The following is a 12500-nucleotide window of genomic DNA, read 5'->3' on the forward strand; positions in this document are numbered from 1 at the left end:
GACGTCCTCTGTGCGTTATCAGAGTACAGACCCACGGCAAAATGGAATCTATTTGTTTTATACAATAACCAAGACATTTCAACACATTTCGTGAGCGAGCATCGTGTTGCCTGAGCTGAGTCAAAAACTTTCCAGCAAACTCAGTTTTAGACTACTACACACATGCAATTGTGATCTTATAAATTAGAGTCTAATCCGAAAGAATTTCACTAACAATATTTTCAAAACTAACCTTTATTCCAGAAGGAAATCCTGACCCCAAAATATTACAGCGCTAGCATGTTAGTCGCTTGACTGCGATTTGTAATCGATTACTCGCCATTACCGGATTTCTATCAGCGACATATTTCGACAAATATTTGCTTCCTTTTCACGTCACAACAAAGTTCTAGCTTTTTTATCCTGGTTGAGGTCACTCTCAATGGTCTTTGTCCAATTTTTTATTGAGCAGTTTTCCTTTCCTGCGAAAATTTGCCTGTCTTTGTCCGCTACTCGCAAAAACAGTTTGCAAAACTTTGTTGACCAGTCACTCTGGCTGGGCTCTAGACTCTGATCACGTGCGTCGGTCACACCACTCGATGACGTCAATCGTGCGTCTATACTCTAATCACACACTCCTCTAGACCTATCAAAACGCGTGTTTTACACAGTTCATTGTATAATATTATTTTTAATTATTTATTATTCTTTACTACCAAAGGGGTTTACCTAAAACACAGAATCCGGAATCCGGAATCCGGAATAAAAAAACAAAAACAAAAATTCGTCGACATGAAAATTTCAACGAAGGTTAAAGTCACTTGGAAAACAGTTTTTATAGCTCTTGACAAATTATAATATCAGTCAGGAGCCCAGCGAAATTTTCAAAAGTTTGCCTTAGATTTCAATTGCTTAGGCAGTTGAGCCACTCATTTGGAATAAAGGTTCCCAATCTTCAAACGTACTCTTAAATACCCCCACACCTCTTCCTACTCGTTAACGTTTCCTACTGCCATAGGGGTTTACCTAAAACATGGAATCCGGAATCCGGAATCCGGAATAAAAAAAAAAACAAAAATGAAAATTCGTCGACATGAAAATTTCAACGAAGGTTTAAAGTCACTTGGGAAACAGTTTTTATAGCTCTTGACAAATTATAATATCAGTCAGGAGCCCAGTGAAATTTTCAAAAGTTTGCCTACGATTTCAATTGCTACAGTTATGCCTATGGTGTTAGTATTCTAAGGCAGTCCCTTTAAAACGTAAAACTTTAAAACACACCAGAACGACACCTAACTATGTTTATAAAATCAAATACACGGAATCCGTAAATCAGGAAATACTTTCTTTTCTTTCTTTTTTTCTTTTTCTGTGTAACTTGCCGTATGCTGATTGGCTTGTGAGTAGGGGATTTTCGTTCTTTCGGAAGAGCTAGGGGAGAGAGATGTGTACGATTGGTGGTGTTTTGACAGATACAGTAGGCAAATTAACGCATTCACAATGGTGACGATGGAAATATATCTTTACACGTGTCATAACATTGTAACTAACGTATATTACGGCTCAACAAATTGTTTGGGCATAAGGGTGGGAATGGAACTTAAAATACTTAGATCTACGGCTTCCAAGGTACCTGGAATTAGAGGATATAAAATAATTTGTTATCTACATCCTGCTATTGTGATTACTAAATTATGGGAAATCGTTCACAGACTCCTGAAGTTCTTACTGTATTCCAAAAAAGGCCATCGACATAAAACGTTTCTTTTGTACCGGCAGCTCGACACTCTTTTGTAAAAAGGTGCATAAATGCATACATGACTGAACGTACGAATGTATTCCGGCAGGCATGACCGAACCACTAGCAAGTGAGTGAGTGAACGAAGGAACGAAGGGAATGAACGAATGAACGAACGAACGGACGGACGGACGTACGGATGAGTTGATAAATGAATAAATAACTTTACCCGCTGTCTATCCAGGGTCGGTGCCAATTCGAAGCTTTTTTTAGATGAAATCTAAGCCACCAGTCATACCGACTTGTTTCAAGACTTTTTATATTATTATGCAAAGACAGTGAGTCTTGCGGAGTTGATGAGTGATAAACGCAGCACTGACTCTTTTTTCTAGTTACCTTTCATTGTCTCTCTACGTGCTATGGCAGGAGGAAACGTTAACGAGTAGGAAGAGGTGTGGGGGTATTTACAGTGCGACTACTGTTACCGGGGTCACTTAAACAAAACTGACCAATCAGATTACAGGACAAGAACAATGAATTTCAGCCAAAGCCGTCTGAACTAATCACGAGTGGTAGGAAAACTAACAGTTGAAACCCCCAAGTTTTGAATTATTCACTGTTCGTATCCTGTAATCTGATTGGTCAGTTTTGTTTGAGAGACCCCGGTAATAGTAGTCGCACTGTAAGAGTACGTTTCAAGATTGGGAACCTTTATTCCAAATGAGTGGCTCAACTGCCTAAGCAATTGAAATCTAAGGCAAACGTTTGAAAATTTCGCTGGGCTCCTGACTGATATTATAATTTGTCAAGAGCTATAAAAACTGTTTTCCAAGTGACTTTAACCTTCGTTGAAATTTTCATGTCGACGAATTTTTGTTTTTGTTTTTTTATTCCGGATTCCGTGTTTTAGGTAGACCCCCACCAAAGTGTTATTTCAATGAGACAATAAATTATAGGTTGAGGATAAACATACCTTCCATCTTATCCAGTCTGTCTCCAATTTCATCGTCATCTTTTTTCCACGCCCTCAGCAGTTCTTGGAAGTGTTCCTCAATATCGCAATCCATGTGCTCAGTCTTGAGTCGATTGATAGCATTCAAATAACTTGCTCCAGCTCCCAGACCTACCAGTACACTTCTAATGTCCATCCAGTATCTTTCAAATGTTGGATCATCCACCGACGCCTGGCTGGCATAGCCATAGACTTTGTTCCTGTAGAACCTCAACCTAGCTATGTTGGCTTCAAGAGTAGTATCATCCGCAGATGGAAGATTGTCCCAGCCAGACGGTGGAGGTCTCAAGTTACAGATATTCCTCAACAGCGTCAACAGAAGTGTGATGTCAAAGCTTGTTGATGACACAGATGAGGAGATTATGGGATACAGCTTGCTCCATTGTGTAGGATTAAGGATTCTCTTTTTTCTGAGGGATTGCAGTATGGGATGTGCTGGAGGATGTGCTAAATCGGCAGGCAGATCTGCTGGGGGGTGGATTTGGTCAAATGTGTCCTTAAGGGCTTGGGATCCCACAGACACCAGAAGGCGGCACAGGAGAGCATAATTCGTTTTCTTCTTTGTGGATGCAAGTGACAGCGGTGCAGAAGCCATGAATTAAGCGGGTTGACACATTAACCTACCAAAGCAACGAATTTAGCTCGTTAGTGACAAAACGAACTTGACTATTGGTATGAGTTGTGGAGACTATAGGCCTTTTACATATATCGCTGAGGTCAAGAAGTCAAAAAACCCCTCAACTTCAGTGGAAGCATAAAACAAGAATTATGACAGCACTGTAAAAGTAAAGAAAGTGGTTATGATTTTAAAGCTGATGGGGAATTTAAAGTAAGGGAACTCAGTAAGAACTTCACAGCCGACATAACCTTAACTTGTCTCTTGTGTTTGCAGATTGTTTTGTGGCCTTTTCAAGACAAATTTGTTTAAGCTATTACAGATTGATCTGTTATAGAGTTTTAATTCAAGGTACTTGGCACAACACGGAGGGCATTAGTTTTCCAGTATTACGAAATTTTTAGTAGAAATTTGACTGAGGAAAACCTTAACTTTCTTTACCACTTAATCCTAATTTCTGAGGCGATTAAGGTCATCTAAAATGAACTGTTAGATGCCCCCGGTAAAGGTTTTTGTATTTTACACATGTCGCTGTACTGACTAGAGTCTCTTTATATGACTACAACGTAAAACGCAGCCTTCTTGGGCAACTGTGATTTGTTCTTGCCGTAGATATCAGTAAACTCTCAAGGACATAATTTACTAACTCCGAAAACGGGAAAAATGAAAGACTCGTCAAATTTGTCAAGCATGTTTTGCCGTCAACATTACATTTTTTCCAAATTAAGGCCCTTACTATTCTGTACTGATTAATTATAAAAGTTGGTGCTGACTATGTGTGCCAGTTTTTCCTAATGCTGAATAAATGCATGCTTATCTTGGCATAACAAGCCTCATTTAGTAATCTCAAAAATGTCTGTTTCTTGAATATAACTTCAAATTAAAACATTGAGACAATTTCAAATAAAAACACTGACCTTAGCTTAAATTGTCCTTGTAGTTATTTAAATGGCCTTTGTTCCTGACAGGAGTTGAACGTTCTGCAAATGATGTAACATACATGTAAACCACAAATGATCCATCAGGGATGAACGAAATAAAATGTTTACACTTTTAACCAACGATGTGGGCGCCCTTGTTAACACGCGATCATGCAGAAAGCCAGTCTAATAAACATTGTCAGGAGTCTCTAAAGAGGATTATTGCACTAATCTCTTACGCCTCAGATTGTAAACTACAACCGCATAAAACGTTTTGTTCAATTGACCTCAGACCTGAAATTTATCAGTGATAGCTTTCTCAGAGTTACTGCTCCTAAAAGGATGTTAGATTTATTTAATAATTTTTGCTTACCTCATGAGAAAATATTTCGTAATAGTACCATGAGCTGATGAAGCTTTGGAAGCGTTTAGTTCCTGGAGAGAAAAGGTTCAAAATGTGAAGGTAAACATTAAGGTTACAACGTTATGTGCTAAATATTTCTTAATCGGGCAATGCCATCAATGTTAGTACTCAAGACTGAAAATAGAACAATTATGACATAAGGTATTGCAATCAAACGAAACTTAAAAACAATGGATAAGTTCAGCTCCTTTAATTGTGAAATAGGTAACGGATGTCTTGCATCTGAACCATCATTACTTACCCTTAAACTTTCCTCGATTCACTGTCCGGCTAGTCATCCGAGGGAAACAGATTTGTACATACAGGTCAGCCTTGATTGATTCCTGAAATATCCCCACAATAAAAAAATAGTAATAATAATGATTAAGAAGCTCGACAAAAGGAATTTTGGGGGGAAAAGTAGACCAGACCTTTACAATTGAGCATGCAATTCTAAGCACATTTCTTAATCTAATATTCTGTTCACCTTGATAAATCTTCTTTTCCCTCAAACTAGAGGTGAGCAAGTTCTGAAGATCAGGAACAACGATCAGCATAAAATGATCTGTGTACACAAAACACTTGAAAAAAGCTGTCTGGGTCTGGAAAGGAATCGAAGGGGAGGTCAGAGTTAGCTACCATATTAATTTCTGAACACGTCGCGTAGAATGCCCGGTCACATCCGGGAGTTTTGCAAGCATTTGTCACGCTTGAGCCACCTGGTGGTCTTTAAAACATGGCAGAATTGTAGGCTTTTGACAACTTTTAGTAGATCTTTGCCTCTTGTTGTGGCCGATCTGTAACGATTGCTAAATGGGTACCACCGGAATCGAAATGACAAGAAACATCATATTCAAGATCTTTAATACCTTAGATTTTCACCAAGTTATCGCATCGCTGTGTTTTTTTCCGCTAAAAATCAAGCTGAATCTCGCCATTTTTGTATGGAGAAGCACGTTTGAGGACTTTCACGGATGGCTTACGACCAAAGTTAGCGGAAAATGCGAAGGGTACCACTGGACATGTTGTCGTCTATAGCATACCATCAAAGCCATAACAGTCGTTTACACCAAGGAATATCATGCAATGTGTTTTTCTTCTTCCTTTGAATTTAGGCCAAACCCTTGAGGGAAGGTCAGCGCGAAGAAACTTTCGAGAAAACGTCTTGAAAACTCGTAAAGAAGATTTCACTGATCGAGCGGCCATATTTTTTGTTTATCATGGTGGGAACATCATGTAACACATCATGTATTGTCCCTAACTTCATGTATGGTTCATACAGTGATGCCACGGTAAAAAACGGCAAAACACTGACCCCCACCCGGAAGGGATATTTTTGGTTGACCGCGCTTGACTGGGAATTCTACGCGACGTAAATTTGTCACGTATGGAAAACGTTAAACCAGAACTGAACAAGAATATAAATAGGCCACATCTTTGGATTTTGATTTACCTCCAAAATTTGTCGTTAATTTCAAAGATCTTTGACAAACATACACACAAATTTAGTCATCTTCACTTAGATCTCAGTGATCTAGATCTGTGACGGAGTTATTAACACTGTAGGTTCCTCTATAAATTGTTGTGCAGTTGCGAATAATTGACAATCTATGACTATGTATATTACAGGTTTCTAAGCTACGAAAACATTGAATTTGTTCAGCGTAGGATCATTTGAGTAAGGACATCTGTTGCTAAGGGTAGTCTGGGAATACCTCTGCGATCGCCCAACAATGTGCTTGCGTTGCATATTCATAAATTTTGGCACAATTATCGATATTATTACCTTTAGCGCGAAAGTATTTCCACTAAAGGTCTACATAATTGGGTATTTCCGTTAAAAATCACTTGGCAGTCATCAAGGCGATCACATGAGTTAGAACATTTGTCGCTATAAGCGTCCTGTACGAATGTGACAACAATTGGTTAAAAATGTGTAGCCTTGCATGTTCTTATTTCATCCTAATCATCGAACTTATTTTAATTACCTTAAGTAAACTGATGAAGATCCACATAATTGGTTACTACAGTTGAAAATCACTTTGCAGTCACAAAGAAGATAATTTGGGTGAGAAGATTTGTCGTACGTATATAAACGTACTTTTCGAATGTCACATCATTCGCTTAAATAAATTTGCTTGAATGGCATGTTAATATTATTTTATCACAATGATCCAACTCATTACCTTTAGTGAACGAAAAATCTACTGATCTACAATCTTCATAATTGGATACTTTAGTTGTAAACCGCTTTGCAGTCACCAAGTCATATGCGTCACTAAATTTGTCACAGTGTAAATGTACTGTACGATTGGAATATCAAAGCAATCACTCAAATGCACTTGTGTTGCATGTTTATATCTATATTTTATCACAATCAACTAACCTACCTTTAATGAACGAAAGAACAAGTTTCCACAGATTTAGTCTACATTCTCGAAGTTCAGTTGAAAACCACTTTGCAGTCTTCTTTGCAAGAAGACAATATGCGGCCGGGGATTTGAAGATCGAGGTTGGATGTATTCCTGTCGCAAACATTGAAATGAACACCGAATTAAAGAGATTTCATGTCATGTGTATGTCTGTGTAGTCTTGGAGGAAGAACTGATAAAACTAAAAGGCCTCGAGAGTTCTTTGAACTTTTTGTTTGCAGCCAATACGAAATGAATGCTACTCATTAAAGAAATTTTCATGTACTCATAGTATCAATAAAATTTATAAGGTCCGTTGTTCGTACGTTCCACAATCAACCACTGATCTTTCAGTGGAGCCAAACTAATTCATTATCTATAGATTTGAAGTCAATGGATAAACTAAACGCAACATAAATGTTCAATAAAAGACAACCTGCAGAAAACACCACGTTTAGTCATGCACGAGTTACACTGTACCTAAAAGACTCTGCAACAAGAACATGTCTTTCAAGACCGAAGCAATTTTAAAAACTAATACAAAGCACTTCATAAGACTCAAAAAAATTGCCGCTAAGCGTACTGTAGGATTGGAATATCAAACAGTGGCACAAATGTGCTTGCGTTGCATGTTATAATTTGCATAATTATCAACCCTACCTTTTATACTTGACGACAGAATTTCCACAGATGAGGTCTACATTCTCGGAGTTTAGTTGAAGACCCCTTTGCAGTCACCAAGAAGTACAATATGCGGTTGGGGATTCGAAGATCGAGGTGATATATTTCTGTAATAAACATTGAAATGAACACCGAATTAAAAGGATTGCACGTCTTTGTGGTCTTGCAGCAAGAAATGACAAAACCATATGGTGGCTTGAGTTTATTTGAACTTGATTCGGGTTTGCAGCCAATACGAAATGAATGGTACTTATTTAAGAAATTCTAACGAGCTCATAGTATCAGTAATAGCGATTTAAGTCTCATTTAAGGTTCGTTGTTTCAATATCCTTTATCTTCCACCGATCATTTCAGTTGAGTCACGCAAATTTATTCATTTTCGATAGGTTCTTGTTAGTTGAAGTCAATGTACATGTATAACTGAAGGTAACAAAACTGATATTCAATGAAAGACACCCTGCAGAAAATATGGTCAAAGCTTTGCTTCAGGTTCACTGTTACAATCCTTGATCGTGATTTAAAGGTATCACAACAGAATGATATATACAGCGTCTGGATATATTTCATATTCAGAGTTTATTTATAAACACCAGTTCACTCAAGTACAAATTTAAACTGCTGCTAAAAGGCTCTGCAACACGACCATGTCTCTTATCACCGAAGGAATTTCGGAAACTAAGACAAAGCACTTGTTACAAATTTCTTATTATAAGGATTCTTCAATTTGTCGCGTGAAAGAATTGGTTTCACTTACTAAATAATTTCGACTTCCGCTTTAGATTTAGAAATTTGCGTTTGTAATTATTTGCTTATACAGTACAAACGCTGCCGTTTGTTGCTGGAATGAAAGTAATAGCCACTAGTTTAAGGTAGGTTTTGTCATCTTACCTACAAACTAATCATTTTCACTACAATTATTAGAAAGAATGTAAGACACAGATATAATCATCTTCTATTTGTTTGTGGTAAACGGACGACCGCTCAGCCGTGCTTACCTATATCTGATTACACGTAACTACGAATATCGAATACCGGTCAACTCGCACTCGCCTACGCCAACTCGCCTACGCCTACTGGTTAACTCGCCTACGTAGGCGAATTTAGAACATAGCACACTTGTTTAGGTTTATGGATTAAAGAACAAGTTAGATAGAACATAAAGTTATTTAAAAGGCATACATTACTCGAGTGAACTCGCCTATGTCAGGAAGAGAAGTCGCCTACGTAGGCGAGCTGACAAGTTGTAGGCGAGTTTGTTCGTAGGCGAGTTTGCACGTAGGCGAGTTGACCGGATACCCGAATATCATACCTACCTTTTCTGAACACAAAATCTTCTTACAAGTCTAGATTATTCGGTGCAGTTGTTGCAATCGCTTTTTAGTCCAAGTCGGGGGCTAAAAATGAAGAACTGAAGAAGGGATGTCTTCCTGAAAGAAACAAAGAAACCAACATGAAAGTGATTTGATGAAGCGTTCGTGGAATCAGCTGAAGGTCGGTAAAACAGCCATTGATTCACGCGAAGGTCCCTACCTTTTGTTCTTGATTGTAAAATGAATGATGCTCTCCTTCTCTTAGTAATAAAACATAACTTGATGAAATACGCGGATTCGTTTCGTTTAAAATTGTCCGATAGTACAGCTGGGGCGTTCACAACAAGTATTCATGATCATCACGAGATCATATCAATCAAAAGTGGTACGAGCTCACGATTGGTGATCGAGAAAACGATTGCTATGGTTGAGATTATCGATTGGTGATCGAGAATGACGATCGTTATGGTCGAGATTCACGATTGGTGATTGAGAATGACGATCGCTATGGTCCAAAACACGATTGATGATTGAGAACACGACCGCAATAGTCGAAAAACAAAATTGATGATCGAAAATGTCGATCCCTATGGTCGAGAATATCGACTGTCGATTAGTGATCGAGAATGTCGAGAAATAGATTGAGCCGAGTATCGATTGGTAATTGAGAATTGGAAAGGACTGGAAACGAGTGGGAGATAATACACTCTCACTTACATCAAGAAGTAAACGAATTTTCGCGCCTTCGAGGAAAAACACACGTCTTCCGATGCTAGCGCTGCAGCTGGAAAGCGAATACTCGAAGAACTGCAGCAGAAGGCAACTGAACTTTCCACACTCCTTGGCAGCGAAACGGCAACGCAATCAGCAGTTCCTCCTGCAAATCAAAGTGGTTCTGCCAGCCGCACTTACATGCCAAGTTTCAGAAGGCAGTTTTGTAATTCAAGTTCGAGCTCCAACACTTACCGTGGAAGAGGAAAAGGAAAAGTGAAGTCCGTTGTGAAAGGACCATTCATGAGGGATGTTATTTTACTAACTGGCCCCGATGTAAATAAGGTTCCCAGGCAAGGGAAGCGAGTGTGGCTGATGGAAAATGGCTTCACGATTTCAGGTTTCGAATTGCAAAAGGAGTGGTCCGAGTGCGTGGTTGAGGCTTGTCTACGAGAAGCATTTGAAGAAAAGATTCCAATCGATGTAGACTTTGAGATTCTCATGCCTGTTCACAGCACTCTCGTCAAACCTACTTTGGCACCAGGGCAAAGCCTAAATGGAGTAATGGTACACAGAGTATTTAAAGAAAAGCCCATATACATCAGACCGTTCCAGGAAATTGGCGATGATAGCATTTACAGCATCACCTGTGAACAGCAAGACTATTCAGGTACAATAAGTTATTATTTGATTGTGTTTAAAATTTGTAGCAACTACACTGTCATGAGGTCCTAGTTTGTAAATTGTGAGAGTATGGTTTCTCAGTCCCAGGCCCTAACCCCATCCCCGGACTGGATGCTGATTACGGGACGGATTACGGGAATCCGGTCGTTTCGCCTACGGGTCGTTTCGCCTACTGGCTGTTCGCCTACGTCTAGAGTTGATTCGCCTACGTCTTATATGTCAGTTCGCCTACGATTCATATGTTGAATTTTAAATCTGAATTATTAAAGTCTTTGGTCAATGGAACCTTAAAAAGAAAACACAACAACAAAAGTCGATACATTCTATCCTTGATGTATAGAAAAACAAAACGCGCTAAAGCTTTATTATAGCAGAACCCGGCATCTACGAATAGAATGGTCAATGTGTGAATGATATTCTGCTTAAAATGAGTTTAAAAAAACGTGTGATTGTAAAACTGAGCATTAAGGTGTGTATTAAAATGAAATTAATCACAGTTTACGGTCTTTGTGCAGGCTTGTAAAAGCGCGAGCCACTGTCTTTGTGTAGACTTGTGAAGCGTGAGCGGCGCCTAAACTAAAAAAGGTGAGACTTTCATTAACATATATAACGATATTAGCTTCGGTTTCCACTTGACAGTCGGTTCAATTTCTACGTCGATTTTGCGACTTGTTGAATCTTTAACTCTATAAGCTATCTTGGAGAAATGTGTCCGGGAATTCTGAAGTTGCTCCGTTTGCGTACTTTCAGTTCATCTAACTTAGCAAGCTGACAAATAATATATGGAGTTAAAGTGTTCTTTGTGTAGACTTGTGACTGAATTGACTTGAGTGGCGCTTGCACTAAAGGAGGTGAGAGTTTTCATTAGCATACATAGTACTTACCACAAAATTAGCTTGTTCACACTACAGTACCGCTCGAAACTATGGGACCATTTGCCGCGAATTTGCCTCGGTCGATTCGCGGTTTTGATCTGCGGTTTCACCTAGGCAAAACCTCGTCTAACCGCAATTAATACCTCGGTTTCACCTAGGCTTTTTTCGGTTGATTTAAGCCGCGGTGAAAGGCAGGACGCGGTTGGGTTTGAATAGGCTATTGTTCGCTTTGTTTTCATGTTCTTCGAGGACAATAAGCGAATCGTCGGGTTTTAGGTGTGATAAATTTCACGGAAGCGCACTCGCTCTCAAGGGAAATAATCAAAGCGCTCTGTGAAAGAACTCGTGAATTGAACTGGTAAATGTAATAATATTTCGGATTATGCCAAAAATTATTTGCTTAACGTGCAAAACAATTCATTAAACTTCACTCGCACAATTCCTTTCGATACGCGAAGCAACGGAAACTGCAAAGGTCAGTGAAAGCTCGAATGCTAGTCGACGAAAGAAGAGAGCGATTCCAGGTCTTTTTGAAGGAATTACAATGGAACTAGTTGGGCGTAAGTGTAAAGGCACTACTACTCCCGTTGTGGCTGAATAACAAACTGCAAGAGTCCAGGTTTCCTACCAAGAATCGCCGTAAATTAACTTACTATAATTTTTTTTCCGCGTTGTGTTGTTGCAGAATGAAACTTGATACACGTGAAGGAATTTGGTTGCCTAGCACGTGACTGAAATCTTCCCGGTGTTTTCACCATGGCACGGTCCTTTCTACGTCCAAACGACGGCTTCTCTCAACGTTTTCAAACATCGGAAGGGGCTTTTCACTTTTGCTAAAGTTGCTGTTTTCGTTTTATCCAAAGTAAATATCAATAGAAATACGTTAAGCGTTGCGGTAATTTTCCGCGTTTGTGTTTGCTCCAAGTGAATCGATCTTATCGCTCACACTCGATACCGAATCAAATCTATTACGAAGTTTTAGTTTTTCGAATCCGGATTACATTGGCTATACATTTGGAGGGATTTTCACTTTGCTTTTCTCCGCGTCCGTACTGAAATCCGATTGCATATTTTGAATTCAGCGTCGCTATTTCGATTGAACTTTGTTGCGCACTTTACATCAGTAGGAAGGGTTATCAGGAGGTTTATCAAACGAATCG

The 12500-nt window shown here is 39.1% G+C and overlaps 1 protein-coding gene, 1 long non-coding RNA gene and 1 pseudogene across 3 annotated transcripts in view; 1 reads left to right on the forward strand and 2 right to left on the reverse strand.

Annotated features, from left to right (window-relative positions):
• LOC146469771 (uncharacterized) overlaps positions 1-4327 on the reverse strand; it is a 16306-nt pseudogene extending 11979 nt beyond the window's left edge. Inside the window, exons 1-2 of the transcript XR_014867152.1 lie at positions 4263-4327; positions 2691-3440 (exon numbers count right to left, since the gene is read on the reverse strand). The product of XR_014867152.1 is annotated as an uncharacterized LOC146469771 (transcript). The remainder of the gene's footprint in view (positions 1-2690; positions 3441-4262) is intronic.
• A 603-nt stretch (positions 4328-4930) lies between these two features.
• Positions 4931-9187, reverse strand: LOC146469772 (uncharacterized). The gene is made up of 4 exons (XR_014867161.1): positions 9074-9187; positions 7059-7193; positions 5156-5270; positions 4931-5012 (listed from the first exon to the last, which is right to left on the reverse strand). It is a non-coding gene; the product is annotated as an uncharacterized LOC146469772 (long non-coding RNA).
• Positions 9188-9224: 37 nt separating this feature from the next.
• Positions 9225-10525, forward strand: LOC146469773 (uncharacterized). Its single transcript, XM_085122853.1, has 2 exons — positions 9225-9251; positions 9821-10525. Exons 1-2 carry the CDS (start codon positions 9225-9227, stop codon positions 10514-10516), a joined length of 723 nt encoding a protein of 240 aa, XP_084978979.1. The 3' UTR covers positions 10517-10525.
• The last annotated feature ends 1975 nt before the right edge of the window (positions 10526-12500 follow it).

This window comes from Pavona decussata, unplaced genomic scaffold, assembly GCF_977016875.1.
Source record: "Pavona decussata unplaced genomic scaffold, jaPavDecu1.1 SCAFFOLD_119, whole genome shotgun sequence".
In the NCBI taxonomy this organism is placed as follows: Eukaryota; Metazoa; Cnidaria; class Anthozoa; order Scleractinia; family Agariciidae; genus Pavona; species Pavona decussata.

Coding starts and splice junctions, on each gene's coding strand:
- LOC146469773 (XM_085122853.1), top strand. CDS start 9,225: ATGAAGCGTTCGTGGAATCAGCTGAAG. Junction 9,252..9,820: donor GTTCGTGGAATCAGCTGAAG/GTCGGTAAAACA, acceptor CGCGCCTTCGAG/GAAAAACACACGTCTTCCGA.